At 54.2% G+C, this 13,822-nt stretch overlaps 1 protein-coding gene across 2 annotated transcripts in view; it reads left to right on the forward strand.

Moving 5' to 3' along the window:
- The window catches only part of Slc44a2 (solute carrier family 44 (choline transporter), member 2), a 24,179-nt gene extending 10,742 nt beyond the window's left edge, over positions 1-13,437 (forward strand). The window contains exons 2-23 of one of the 2 annotated variants that reach the window (XM_005405608.1): positions 762-810; positions 1,843-1,916; positions 2,002-2,086; positions 3,451-3,535; positions 3,628-3,741; positions 4,250-4,310; positions 4,401-4,524; positions 4,625-4,708; positions 4,794-4,906; positions 6,880-7,011; positions 7,092-7,191; positions 7,276-7,368; positions 7,490-7,574; positions 8,404-8,666; positions 8,739-8,833; positions 9,852-9,955; positions 10,056-10,129; positions 10,224-10,294; positions 10,435-10,523; positions 12,026-12,110; positions 12,570-12,694; positions 12,949-13,041. In XM_005405608.1, the coding sequence (XP_005405665.1) occupies positions 762-810; positions 1,843-1,916; positions 2,002-2,086; positions 3,451-3,535; positions 3,628-3,741; positions 4,250-4,310; positions 4,401-4,524; positions 4,625-4,708; positions 4,794-4,906; positions 6,880-7,011; positions 7,092-7,191; positions 7,276-7,368; positions 7,490-7,574; positions 8,404-8,666; positions 8,739-8,833; positions 9,852-9,955; positions 10,056-10,129; positions 10,224-10,294; positions 10,435-10,523; positions 12,026-12,110; positions 12,570-12,691 (2,102 nt within the window). In that variant the 3' untranslated portion in view covers positions 12,692-12,694; positions 12,949-13,041. Of the gene's footprint in view, positions 114-761; positions 811-1,842; positions 1,917-2,001; positions 2,087-3,450; positions 3,536-3,627; positions 3,742-4,249; positions 4,311-4,400; positions 4,525-4,624; positions 4,709-4,793; positions 4,907-6,879; positions 7,012-7,091; positions 7,192-7,275; positions 7,369-7,489; positions 7,575-8,403; positions 8,667-8,738; positions 8,834-9,851; positions 9,956-10,055; positions 10,130-10,223; positions 10,295-10,434; positions 10,524-12,025; positions 12,111-12,569; positions 12,695-12,948 lie in introns of both variants that reach the window. The other variant, XM_005405609.2, reaches the window with a different exon arrangement.
- Positions 13,438-13,822: the final 385 nt, after the last annotated feature.

Here is a 13,822-nt window from a genome sequence, read left to right on the forward strand (position 1 = left end):
GCACGGCGCGCGCTGGGGCCGAGCCTCCCAGGAGTCGGAGTCCAGCGCCGGCCGACGGGACGGGGCGTCCGCAAGGATGGGGGGCGACCGGCCGCATTACCACGGCAAGCACGGTAGGCTGATCCCCTCCTGCACGCGGGGCTGGCCACCTGCGGGGGGCCGGCAGGGGGTGACCCCGGGGAGGGGGATCGGAATGGCGGGGCCCCTGGAGCCCTCGTACTCAGCATCTCTCACCCCAGTTCTTTTTGCTATTTTTTTTATCATTAGCATTATCATTAATTTGTTTTTTTCAGACAGGGTCTCCCTATGTAGTTCTAGCTGGCTTTGAACTCACTATGTAACCAAGGCTGCGCTGGAATTCATGGCGATCCTCCTGCCTCAGCCTCCCCATGGCTGAGTTTACAGGCAGGCACCACCCCTCACAGTTCAGTCCCAGTTCTTACCTGGACTGCCTCTCAGAGTCCCCCAAATCCTATACTCCGGCAAGTGCCGCTTCTCCAGCCCTCCTCCAACCTTGCCCGCTGCACCCCTCGCACCGCCGTTTCCAAGCTGCCGTCCCTCCCGGTTACCGACTCAGCCTCCGCCTGCTCCGCTGTACACAGACTCGGCTCTGGGTGTGGTTGTCTGGATTAGGCCAGCAGGCGCCTGGCACTAGGTCTCCTGCCGGGGCTGCGCCCTCCAAGGGCCTAGGGAGAACGGCCTCCAGGCCCCTTCTGGGTCCGGCTCTTTGACCCATCCAGTTTAAACCTGTTGGCTTTCAGGAACCCCGCAGAAGTACGACCCGACCTTCAAGGGACCTATTTACAACAGGTAAGGCCCGGGGCTCCTGGGGGAGGGGCCGCGTCCCTGCGGGGAAGACCCTGCCCGGCCCGTGTTTGCCTCTTCCTGGTCTGGTCCTTTGGCACAAAGTGGTGATGAATATTTGCAACTGGACAGAAGGACTCATTTCTTTAAAGTACAAAGCCTCCTTACAAACGGGCGCGTGTGGTGCGGGGGTGGGGCCGGGGCCTCCTGCCTGCGAGGGAAGTGCTCTGCCGTTGAGCTGCACCCCAGCCCCACAAGGAGACTGAAAAACGCAGAGGCTGAATCCGATCAGGATCACGCAGGCACAAGAGGTACCGCAGGCAGAGATTAAGGGAAAGAGGCTCAATGTAGCTAAGAAGTGTTATACGGCGCCTTCAAAAAACGATAACCAAGCCTGCAGTCCCAGCACTCTGGGAGGCTGGATTATAAAGAACTGACACATTCTGTTGTGAACGAAGTGGCATGGTCTTTATTAATTTATCTGATTTTTTTGGCAGTGCTGGGATCAGACACTAGGAGCTCGCACTTGCTAGGAAAGCAGTCTACCACCGAGCTGCAGCTCCTGCTCCTTTTATTTTTTATTTTAAGACAGGGCCTCATTATACTGCCCAAGTGGGATTTGAACTTGTGGTCTTCCTGCTTTGGCCCCAAGAGTCTTACAGGCATTTTTTTTGAGACAGGGTCCCATTGTTGACCAGGCTGACCTGGTGCTCCTCTAGAGTAGCGGGCACACAGGTGCCGGTCCCTGCATACAGCTGGCACCGTGTTTTGGGGAGGGAATGTGGGGTTTGGGGGGGGGGTAGAAATACAAAACTTTCTTAATCCAGCGGAGCATGCTGGTGCCCTTTTGTAGTCCCAGGACTCTGGGAGGCTGAAGCAGGAGGGTTGCAAGCTCAAGCCCAGCTGGGGCAATTTAGTGACTTAGGGAAGCCTTGTCTCAAAGTTGCAAAAAAACCCAACAACCCACTGCTTAGGAAAATGGGTGTGGCTGGGCAGACCGGGCTCTGATGCCGCCCCGTGTCCTCGTGTCCTCCCCAGGGGCTGCACCGACGTCCTTTGCTGTGTTCTTCTGTTCCTGGCCATCGTGGGCTACGTGGCTGTGGGTCTCATTGGTGAGTAGTGGGCAGGGCGGGGCCTGGTAGGGTGAGCCTGCTGCCCCCCAGTGGCCCTGCCTCAGTGACGCCCATCCCTCCTCAGCCTGGACGCACGGGGACCCTCGGAAGGTGATCTACCCCACGGATAGCCGAGGCGAATTCTGCGGTCAGAAGGGAACAAAGAACTCGTGAGTCTGTGCCCCTGGGGCCCAAGGGCTGGGCAGGGAACAGGAGCTGGGCTCCCTGGGACTCTGTAGCTACCCACATCCTTGGATGCCCAAGTCCTTCCCATTTAGTATGGTTTTTTTGTTGTTGTTTTTTTTTTTTTTTTTTTTTTTTGGTACTGGGAATCAAACTCAGGACCTTGCACTTTCCAGCAGGCGCTTGTAAGGGTGTGTTTATTTATGTAGAACCTATAGCTACTCCCCCTACTCTATAAATCATTTCTCTCTAGGTGACTTATAATGTTGGATACAGATGTATGTGCTGCCTAATAATGGGTTAATGACAAAAAAAGAAATCTGTAGGTTTCTATCTCACTAGTTTGCTTTTCTTTTGTAATTAACAGAGATACTCCTGCCTCAGCTCCCTGAGTGCTGCAATCACAGGAGTGTGCCACCATACCTGGCTCTTACAGTGTTTCGTTTTTTGCAGTACCGGCTGTTGGACCCTGGGCCTTTACACTGAGATACATCCCAAACCTTTTTATTTTTTATTTTGTGTCAGAGTCGGGTTTTTTTTTTGTTGTTGTTGTTTTGTTTTTCTCTGGTACCGGGAATCAAACTCACGACCTTGCGCTTGCCAAGTGTCAGAGTCTTTTGCTGAATTGCCTGGGCAAGATCCTGCCTCAGCTGTCTTTTAAACTTGGATTTGTTTTGTTTTGTTTTGGTTTGGCTTTTTCCGGTACCAGGGATCGAACTGATGACCTTGCACTTGCTGTGCCGCTGAGCTAAATCCCTAGCCCTCAGCTGTCTTTTAGTTTCTTTTTCTTTTCTTTTTTTTTTTTTTTTTAGTTTAATTTTTTTGGCAGGGCTGGAGATTGAATTGAGGTCTTCAAGTTTGCACCATCTACCTCTAAGCCTCATTCTAACTTTTGTGATCTTTAAAATCTGTATCATAAAACCTGGTCCCAGCTAGGTGTAGTGGTGCAGACCTGTAATCCCAGCACTCTGGAAGCTGAGGCAGGAGGACTGCAACTTTGAGACCAGCCTGGGCTACATTGTGCATTGCAGGCAAGGATGGATTTTACAGTGAGACCCTGTCTCAAAGAAAAAAAAAGGTGGATATAGTGGTGCAGGCCTGTAATCTTAGCACTGGGGGAGGCTGAGGCAGGAAGATTCCAAGTACAAACTCAGCTTGAGCAATTTAGTTGACTTGTAATGTTGGATACAAATGTATGTGCTCAAAAATCTCCCCAACTCAGGGAGATGGCCTAGTCCTTGTAGAAAGCCTAGCACAGATTCTGGCAGGCAGTAGCCGGGTTTTGTTGTTTCTGTGATGCTGTTTATATATGGTGGCTGAGATGTCTTAACAGCTCCTTCTCCAATCCCAGGAACAAACCCTTCCTGTTCTATTTCAACATTGTGAAGTGTGCCAGCCCCCTGGTCCTGCTGGAATTCCAGTGCCCCACCCCCCAGGTACCTTTTGTCCCTCCCATGTCCTCACCCCAAGGATGTGGGGTGAAACCAAGTCCTGGCCCTACCCCACCCCCATCCTTCTGCCCTCATAGATCTGCGTGGAAAAGTGTCCAGACCGCTACCTCACCCTCCTGAATGCTTGGAACACTCCGGAGTTTGAGTACTACAAGCAGTTCTGTGTCCCTGACTTCCAGAAGGATAAAAAGGTGAGCCAGTGGTATAGTCAGAGGCCGGGTGCTATCTGGGGGGGAATTAACTCTTGCACTCTCGCTTTTATTTTTTTTTTTATTTTTTATTTTTTATTTTTTTGGTTTTTCTCCGGTACCGGGAACCGAACTCACGACCTTGCGCTTGCCAGGCAGGCGCTTTTGCCGCTGAGCTAAATCCCCAGCCCCTATTTTTATTTTTTATTGGTTTAGTTTTTCAAGACTGAGTGTTGCTGTGTAGTCCAGGTTGGCCTTGAAATCACTATGTACCTGGGCCGGCCTCGAACTTGTGGAGATCCTCCTGCCTCAGCCTCTGGAGTGCTGAGATCACAGTTGTGCACCACTATGCCCAGCTTCTCTCTCTCTTTCTCTTTCTTTTTTTTTTTTTTTTTTTTGGGTTTTGGGTTTTTCTCCGGTACCGGGAACCGAACTCACGACCTTGCGCTTGCCAGGCAGGCGCTTTGCCGCTGAGCTAAATCCCCAGCCCCCTCTCTTTCTCTTTCAACAGGGTGTGGCCGAGGTGCTTCGGGATGGCCAGTGCCCTGCCGTCGTCATCCCCAGCAAACCCTGTGAGTCTGGCATCCCCCGAGCTCAGCTGGGAACGGGCAGAGGGGGCCTGTGAGGCTCAGACTGACCCTCCGGCTCCCTGCTCTGCACAGTGGCCCAGCGATGCTTCCCGGCCATCCACGCCCACAAGGGGGTCATCATGGTGGGCAACGCCACGACCTACGAGGACGGGCACGGCTCCCGGAAGAACATCACGGAGCTGGTGGAGGGAGCCAAGTGAGGCGGCCGCGGGGGCCATCCGCTGGGTGGGGCGGGGCGGGGCTCGGGGCTCAGGGAGGGGCTGTGGCCCTGACCAGAGCCGCCGGGCCTCCCCTAGACAGGCCAACGGCGTCCTGGAGGCCCGACAGCTGGCCATGCGCATATTTGAAGATTACACCGTGTCCTGGTACTGGATTGTCATGTAGGTTGGCGGCCGGCGGGTGGCTCTGGCGCCCCCTCCTGGGCTGTCTGGGGAGAGGGTCCGCTCACGCCCTTTTGGTCCACAGAGGCCTGGTCATCGCCATGGCGCTCAGCCTCCTATTCGTCATCCTGCTCCGCTTCCTCGCCGGCATCATGGTCTGGGTGATGATCGTCATGGTGATCCTGGTGCTGGGCTACGGTGCGGCTCCCCCGCCATGACCCTTCTGCCCCTGCCTGAGCTCTGCAAAAATGCTCTCCCCTCCTGCTTTTATGGTTTTTGTGTTTTTGTTTTGTTTTGTTATTCTGTCTTTTTGAGACAGGGTCTCGCTCTGCAGTTCAGGTTGGTCTTGAGCTCACTTTGTAGCCCAGGCTGGCCTCGAACTTGGAGCGATCCTCCTGCCTCAGCCTCCCGAGTGTGGGGATTACAGGCATGTGCTACCACACTCAGCCCACATTTTTATTTTGAGACGGACTTGTTATGTAGTTCAGGCTGGCCTTGAACTCATTATGTAGCCCAGGCTGGCCTTGAACTCACAGCCTCCTAAGCTCTGGGATTGCTGGCTTGTGCCGCCCCATGGGATATAAATACAGCTCTTGGTGGCCTTCCATAGCAAACCCTTTAGTATTTCATCAACAGCAAGAAATTCCCACACAGGCTGTTTTTGAGACAAGGTCTCACTGTTCCCTAGGCTGGCTTTGAACTTGTGATCCTTCTGCCTCAGCCTCCTGAGTAGTCAGGCAGGTTCTTTAGCGAGTGGATTGGAATGCATACTCTGGCATGTGAATCCCAGGGACCACATCCTTGCCCTGCCACTTAGCTGAGTGTCCTTAGGCAAGTGAGTAAGCTTCACTTTGCCCCAATTTCACCCTGCATTTTATGGGGATAATTAGTATTTACTACTTGAGAAGGTTAATGAGAAGGAGACAGTGTGAGGATAGAATCTGCGGAAGAGCTGTGTAACTCACACCTGTGGGAACCTGAGGCCTTGCTCATAAACCAGTGCTTCATACCCTGGTCATTCATGGAAACTTCCAGGGGGATAAATTCTTGGCCACCCAGTCTGAAGACACAGATACCAAAATGTGGCATGCACACACCTGGAATCAATCCCAGCACTCTAGGAGGCTGAGGCAGGAGGATGGCAGGTTTAAGGCCAGCCTGAAAAAAAAAAAAAAAAAAAAAGGCCAGCCTGGGCAACTTAGTGAGATGCTATCTGAAAATCAAAAGGGCTGGTGTGGGGCTGGGGATTTAGCTCAGCGGCACAGCACCTGCCTGGCAATCGAAAGGTCCTGAGTTCAATTCCCGGTACCAGAAAAAAAAAAAAAAAAAATCGAAAGGGCTGGAGCCTACCACTCCATGGGTTCAGTCCCTGGTACCAAAAGAGGAAAACAAAAATGTGTCTGTCAGTAGTGGGGCTGCCATTTATTTTATTTGTTTTATTTTAACTTTTTGCAGTACAGGAGATTGAATTTGGGTCCTTCACACTGAGTTCCATCCCCGGCCCTTTTTATTTTTATTTTTATTCTGAGACAGGGTCTCACTAAGTCACTACATTACCCAAGCTGGGCTTGAATTTGCAATCCTCCTGCTACAGCCTCCCGAATGCTGGGTGACAGGTGTGCGCCACCGCGTCCAGTTATAATTTTGTTTTACAGAGAGCTAAGGGCAGTGCTCAAAATCCTTAGTGCTGTCCCACTTCATGTTCACACGCAAGATGTATTCATTGATTTATTCATCCAACGTGTGTTGAGCTGGCTCGGCCAGCTTTCCAGGTACCGAGCTTATAGCAATGGAAAAAGCTGGATAAGTGCTTGTTCTCTAGTAGCTTATGCTCTTAGGGGTGTGGGGGATTCATGTGAGAAACAAATCTGCAAAATCCCTAGGATGTGAGGATGAATAGCAAGTACAAAGGTCCTGAGGCAAGAGCAGGCACAGGGAGCCTCCCCCAGCCTGTCTTTGCTTCTGTTAAATGAGGGCCCTTGCTTGCTAATCCCAGCACTCTGCGAGGCTGAGGCAGGAAGATCTCAAGTTCAAGTCCTACCTGAGGAACTTAGTGAGACCCTGTTTTTAAAAAAAGATAGCTCAGTGTGGAAGTCGTGGGTTTAATCCCCTCCAAAACTGGGGGCAAGGGTGGGGGAGGAGCAACGGGCTGAGGCTGTGGCTGTATACAGGGATATTTCACTGCTACATGGAGTACGCCCGCCTGCGTGGGGAGGCCGGCTCAGACATCTCGCTGGTGGACCTGGGCTTCCAGACGGACTTCCGGGTGTACCTGCACCTGCGCCAGACCTGGATGGCTTTCTGTGAGTCGCGGCCCCTGGTCCTGCCCCCGGGAGTCCCCAGGTGCGGGGCAGCCCAGCGGCTCAGTCTCGGCCCCTTGCAGTGATCATTCTGAGCGTCCTGGAAGTCATTATCATCCTGCTGCTCATCTTTCTCCGGAAGCGGATTCTCATCGCCATTGCGCTCATCAAAGAAGCGAGCAGGTGGGGGCCGGGGCACGGCGAGACCCGGGGCTGCCCCTCCCTCGGGCCGTTCGAATCCTGAGGCCCGTCCTTGCTGCCCCCCAGGGCTGTGGGATACGTCATGTGCTCCATGCTGTACCCGCTGGTCACCTTCTTCCTGCTGTGTCTCTGCATCGCGTACTGGGCCAGCACAGCTGTGTATCCTCCGCAGCTCCCACCCGTGAGCCCAGAGGAGGGGGCCTGGTAGCTGGGTAGATCCTTTCCCGAAAGCCCCTGGGGTGCCCAATTCCAGACCCCAGATTCCTTAACAAGCCACCAGCTTCCTGTCTACCTCCAACGAAGCCGTCTATAAGATTTTGGATGATCCCTCCTGCGCCTTTACTGGGAACACCTGCAACCCTGAGGTGGGCGTCCCTGAGGTGGGGAGGGCAGGTGATCACTGAGCAAACACTTCGCGCCTTCTGTACTCGCCGCGCTGGGTGTGGGGGACATGGCGATCAAACCCGGACCTGTCACCCTCTGGGGGAAGCCAGGAAGTGGGGGGCTTAGCCTGGCCCCCACTCTGGCTGCTGAGCCACACACACACCTCCCTTTTTCGGTGTGGCGCTGAAGACTTAAGCCAGGGCCCTTAGGCTGACTTTACCCTCATCCCTTTTAAAAACATTTTATTTTGGGACAGGGTCTTGCTAAAATGCTAACTTGCCCAGGCTGGCTTCAAATCTGCACCTGCCTCAGCCTCGCAGAGTGCTGAGGTTACAGGCGTGCACCGCCATGCCCGGCTCCTCTTTTTCTTCCATTTTGACTTAATTCCCCGCCCCTGCATCCTTTTCTTGACCCTTGTAATAGTCGTCCTTGTTTGTAGAACTCCCTCCTTGCTTACCATGTGCCTTTGTCCTGAACCCCTAATTCCTTGACTTCACCCTGGTCCCCAAGACCTCCGTTTTATCCCAGGGTCTCACCTGACCCCAGGTAGGGGCCTTAGATCCCATTCTGAGCTCCAGGGCCCTGTGTTTGTTTTTATTTTTATTTTTATTTATTTATTTATTTGGTCTTTTTGAGACAGGGTCTTGCTATGCAGTTCAGGCTGGCCTTGAGCTCACTTTGTAGCCCAGGCTGGTCTCCAGCTGGCAACGATCCTCCTGCCTCAGCCTCCCGAGTGCTGGGATTACAGGCATGTGCCACCACGTCCAACTAGGGCCCTGTTTTTGATTCAGCTCTGTGCCCTTCCCCCAGACCTTCTTCAACTCCACCGAGTCCCACGCGTGCCCCAAAGCCAGCTGCCAGTTCGCCTTCTACGGCGGTGAGTCTGGCTACCACCGCGCGCTGCTGGGCCTGCAGATCTTCAATGCCTTCATGTTCTTCTGGCTGGCCAACTTTGTGCTGGCGCTGGGCCAGGTCACACTGGCCGGGGCCTTTGCCTCCTACTACTGGGCCCTGCGCAAGCCAGATGACATGCCCGCCTTCCCGCTCTTCTCTGCCTTTGGCCGGGCGCTCAGGTAGGCCAGGGTTGGGGACAGGAGGGGCTGGAGGAGTTCTGGCCCACTCGCTGACCACCCCTCTGCCTGCAGGTACCACACAGGCTCTTTGGCCTTTGGGTCGCTCATCCTCGCCATCGTGCAGATTATCCGCGTGATACTGGAGTATTTGGATCAGCGCCTAAAAGGTGTGGCTGATGGGCGGCTAGGATTGGCTTTCACAGAGGGGTGGGGCTAAGTGACCGGCTGGGATTGGCTGCTCTTCCTTGGGTGGTGGGTGGGGCTCAGGTAGTGGGATAGTAGTTGGTTTTTCCTGAGGCCTGGGCCTGAAGGGCTTCTGTGATTGGTTCTGGTGGTGGAGACGCTGCTGAGCTCACTGTGGAATTTCAAGAGACCTGGCCCATCATTGGCTCTTGCTAGAAGGGTGGCACTAGCCGGCCGTGGTGGCTCACGCCTATAATCCCAGCACTCGGGAGGCTGAGGCGGGAGGATCATCGCCAGTTCGAGACCAGCCTGGGCTACAAAGTGAGCTCAAGGCCAGCCTGAACTGCATAGAGAGACCCTGTCTCAAAAAGACAAAAACAAACAAACAAAAAAATAGAAAGGTGGCACTAGGGGCTGGGGATTTAGCTCAGCGGCAAAGTGCCTGCCTGGCAAGCGCAAGGTTGTGAGTTCGGTTCCCGGTACCGGAGAAAAACCAAAAACCAAAAACCACAAAAAAAAAAGGTGGCACTAACAGGGCTTTCTTCTCAGAGGAATGTCTGTGGGGATTGGTTTACATTGGAAGTGAGGCGGAGGAGGCCACAAGGCTTGGCTTGTGCTTGGGAGGCGGGGCTTAGGCAGCAGTGAGTCTGATTGGGTCTTACCTTGTAGGCGGGGCTGAGCAGCTTTCTGATTGGCTCTATTTAGGGGCGGGGCTGAGGGCTAGAACAGGTTTCTTTTCCCTGTCTCTCCCTTTTTTTTTTTTTTTTTTTTTGAGACAGGGTCTCCCCATGTAGGTCTTTACTTTTCTTTTATTTTTTTTTTTTTTTTGGTATGGAAATGGAACTCAGGACCTTGCACTTGCCAGGCAGGCGCTATGCGGCTGAGCTACATCCCCATTCCCTGCCTCTTTGAGTGGGGGGCCCCTGAGAGTCCTAGACTTCGGTAGTCTGCCAAGCCGCGCCACGCTCCCCTCCCTGTGACACCCTCTCCGTTCTCTTCCAGCTGCAGAAAACAAATTTGCCAAATTTCTCATGACCTGTCTCAAGTGTTGCTTCTGGTGCCTGGAGAAGTTCATCAAGTTCCTCAACAGGAACGCCTACATCATGGTGAGTGGGCCCCGCGCCCCGGCCGGCGCGGCAGCTCCTGCAGAGGGTGTGTGGAGCCCCCGTGCCCGCCCCGCGGCCCTGACCCTGCGCCTCCCCGCAGATCGCCATCTACGGCACCAACTTCTGCACTTCGGCCAGAAATGCCTTCTTCCTGCTCATGAGAAACATCATCAGGTCGGGGCCCGCACCGCCCGCCCACTTGCAGCCCCGCTCCTGCCGCAGGCTCCCGGTCCGCAGCCCTCACTCCAGTGCCCCCTTGTCCCCGCAGGGTGGCTGTCCTGGACAAAGTTACCGACTTCCTCTTCCTGCTGGGCAAGCTCCTGGTCGTGGGCAGCGTGGGTAAGTGCGGCCTTGCGGGCTGCTGGGAGCCGCTTGCGAACGTTCGTCAGCGCCGTGACTTCTGCGATGCCTTCCTGCGGAGTGGAGAGGAGGCCCTTTTCCTATGGCCAAACGCAAGTCTTCGTTCCTTTCCCCTCCAGGGATCCTGGCTTTCTTCTTCTTCACCCATCGCATCAGGATCGTGCAGGACACAGCGCCACCTCTCAACTATTACTGGGTCCCTATACTGGTATGGACCTTTGGGTTCAGGTCAGGCGCTGGGCTGGAGGCTGGAATTTGCTTGGTCTCCTTTGATTTAGGATAGATGTGAGCCGTGCGTGGTGGCGCACGCCTGAAATGCCAGCACTGGGGAGGCTGAGGCAGGAGGATCCTCATGAGTTCAAGACCAGCCTGAGCTACAAAGTGAGCTCAAGGCCACCTTGAACTGCATAGCAAGACCCTGTCTCAAAAAGACAAAAAAAAAAAAAAAAAAAAAAAGGATAGATGTGGATGAAGGTGAGAGGAAAGGGATTTTTTGTTTTTGTTGTTTCCCGTACCGGGAATTGAACTCATGACTTTGCACTTCCCAGGCAGGCACTGTTCCGCTGAGCTAAATCCCCAGCCCCCTGGAATTTTTTTTGTTTTTGTTTTTGTTTTTGTTTTTTTGTTTTGAGGAAAGGGATTTTTATTCAGTCTACGAATACTCAGTATCTACCATATACTAGGTACTGTGGTGGGGGCCCTTCTCTTTACAGGCCTTTTAGTTTTTAGGTAAATGCACATTAATCAAGAATGATACCAGGCAGAGTGTGGTGGCACGTGCCTATAACACCAGCACTTGGGAGGCTGAGGCAGGAGGATTGCCTCAAGTTCCAGGTCAGGCTGGGCTACATAGTGAGTCTGAGGCCAGCCTGGATTACACAGATTACATAGCCTGTGTCAAAAAAAACAAAAAAAAAGAGAATGATACTGCTAAGCTCTGCGTGGTGGTGCATGCTTGGAACCTGAATACTCTGGGAGGAGAATTGTAAGTTCCAGCCCAGCTTGGGCAGCTTAGTAACTTAAGGCCGTATCTCAAAATAAAAAGTGCTCCGGGTATAGCTTAGTAAGACGGCCCTTGGTCCAGTCCTCAGCCCAGCAAGGAAGAGAGAGATAAGGACAAGGAAATGACAGGGCTTTGGAATGGCTGAGTGTCCATCCCAAAGACAATGTAATCCTTGGAGTCCAGTGACCTAGATTTTTATCTTATTTCCTCTACTTTCGAGTTCCAAGATGAGTAATTCTGGACAAGTTCTTTAACCTGTCTACCGGCCTCAGTCACCAGATGTTTATCGGGCAGCTCCCACGGCCTGGGAGTCTCCAGGCTGCTAGGGTTGTAGCAGTGCCTGTGGTGACGCAGTCCAGTAAGGATGTGCGTATAAAACCCAGGCAATCCCCTTAACAGGAAGCCTGAGGCAGGGTGCACAGTTCCAGGGCCTTGGGGTCAGCAGCAGCTTCCTGGAGCAGGTGATACCTGAGGACTTGGAGTCAGAGCTGAAAGTAGCAGGATGATGGGCCATAGACTAGACTTCAGTCAGGGTGACAACATATGCAAAGGCCCTGAGGTAGAAGAAAACAAAGTGTGCTATGGGGGTAATGGGGCCCTACCCACAGGGAGTGACATGATGCCGTCTGGGAGAAGGACATGGTGGGTGGGGTTTGCTGTGGACAGGAGCTGGGCCGCAAACACATTACTCCGCCTCTGTCTGCCAGACAGTCATCATTGGCTCCTACCTGATCGCCCATGGCTTCTTCAGCGTCTATGGCATGTGTGTGGACACGCTGTTCCTCTGCTTCTGTGAGTGACCCCTCCCTCACCCCAACCCACGTGGGGCCCAGAGTCCCTTGTCCCTACTGAGCCTAACATCTCCCTCCCCTGGGACCACGCTGCCAGCTGCCCAGGGTCCCCAGCTTCCCCGGGGTCTGGCTGTTCGCTATCCCAGGGCCCCGGCATGCCTGCCCGGCCTCCTCACTGTGCTCGGAGCTGCTGCGTCCCTGGTCCCCTGGCCCCGGCTGCAGCTGGGTCACTGTCCCCTTGGGTCCTCAGCTTGGGAGTTTTCTGGCTTTCCTGGGGGCGGGGGGACCTGTGGCTGCCACTAACTCCGGTCTCTCCCTCTGTCTGTTTTTTATTTTGTTTTCTCTTCTCTTCCTCTCCTCCGTGCCTGCTGGCCTCCCCGTTCTTCCCCTGCCTCCCTTTCTTCCCCCCTCTTTTTCCTGACTCCCCCATTTCCCCCCCGCCGGTTCCTGGGGGGCCCAGGTGAGGATCTTGAGCGGAATGACGGCTCTCAGGAGCGACCCTACTTCATGTCGCCCGAGCTGAGAGACATCCTGTTAAAGGGGAGTGCGGAGGAGGGCAAGCGGGCGGAAGTCGAGGAGTAGAGAGTGAGGGAGACTGGCGTGCGGGCCCCCTGTCCCCTTGGGTGTGCAGCGGGTGCATGTGGGGTTTCCTTCCTGCGAGCGTGGGCATCACGCCGCCCAAGCGGAGCCCGCTGCAGCTCGCCCTCTCTGGTCCTAGTGTGTCTGGCTTTCTAACCATCCAAGGCTCCTCTGTGGCCCTCGTTCCCCCACCCCATCCCCGGTGGCCTCTGTCCACGGGCTCCATCTCATGCCACCTGCTCTGGGGCCTCTCTCCACAGTGGAAGATCTGGAGCGGAACAATGGCTCTGCTGAGAGGCCTTACTTCATGTCTTCCACACTCAAGAAGCTCTTGAACAAGACCAACAAGAAGCTTGTGGAGTCTTAAAACTGGGGATGGTGGCACACGCCTGTGATCGCAGCCCTTGGAAGGCTGAGGCAGGAGGATCTCTGGGAGTTCCAGGCCAGCCTGGGCTATGCAGTGACCTCAAGGCCAGCCTGGGCTACAGTGAGCCTTGCCTCGAACAAACAAACAAACAATGAAAAAGAAGCTGGTAGAGTCCTAAATGTCCCTACTTCCCCTCGCCTCCCAGGATGGATGCCTCCAGCGGTGCTGACCTGGCTGGAAGTCTAATCACTGCCTATCGTCTCCCGCCCATGATCCAGTCTCTGCCGATTTCTGGGGGTCTGGAGGATGTGGGGCATCACCTCTAACTAAATCAAGGGGCGCTCAGTTTTCCAGCAGCCCCACAAGACTGGGATGAAAAGAGTCGCTCCAGCTGGGCACGTGCCTATCCTAGCTCTTGGGAGGCTGAGGCAGGAGGATCGCTGTGAGTTCAAGGCAACCTGAATTACATAGCAAGACTTGTCTCAAGAAACCAAAAAAGAAAGCAAGAAAAAAAGTCACTCCAGCCCTGTCTGGCCTGGATGGGGACAAACCTGTCAAACCTCTGGGATGGGAGGTGGCCGGGCCTCTGCTGGCCCCTTTGTGCTTCCTGGCCCCCTCATGGAAGACAGTGGGAAGGGACCATAATCATGTAGGAGGGTGCAGCTGGCCGCCTTGAACTCCAGCTCCGAGTTCGAACGAGGACAGAACTTATCTGCCACCAGATGCATTTATTATTCTTTTTTAACCTGGACATGCATTAAAGGGTC

Source organism: Chinchilla lanigera, unplaced genomic scaffold (genome assembly GCF_000276665.1).
Source record: "Chinchilla lanigera isolate Chin_1 unplaced genomic scaffold, ChiLan1.0 scaffold00094, whole genome shotgun sequence".
Lineage (NCBI taxonomy): Eukaryota > Metazoa > Chordata > Mammalia > Rodentia > Chinchillidae > Chinchilla > Chinchilla lanigera.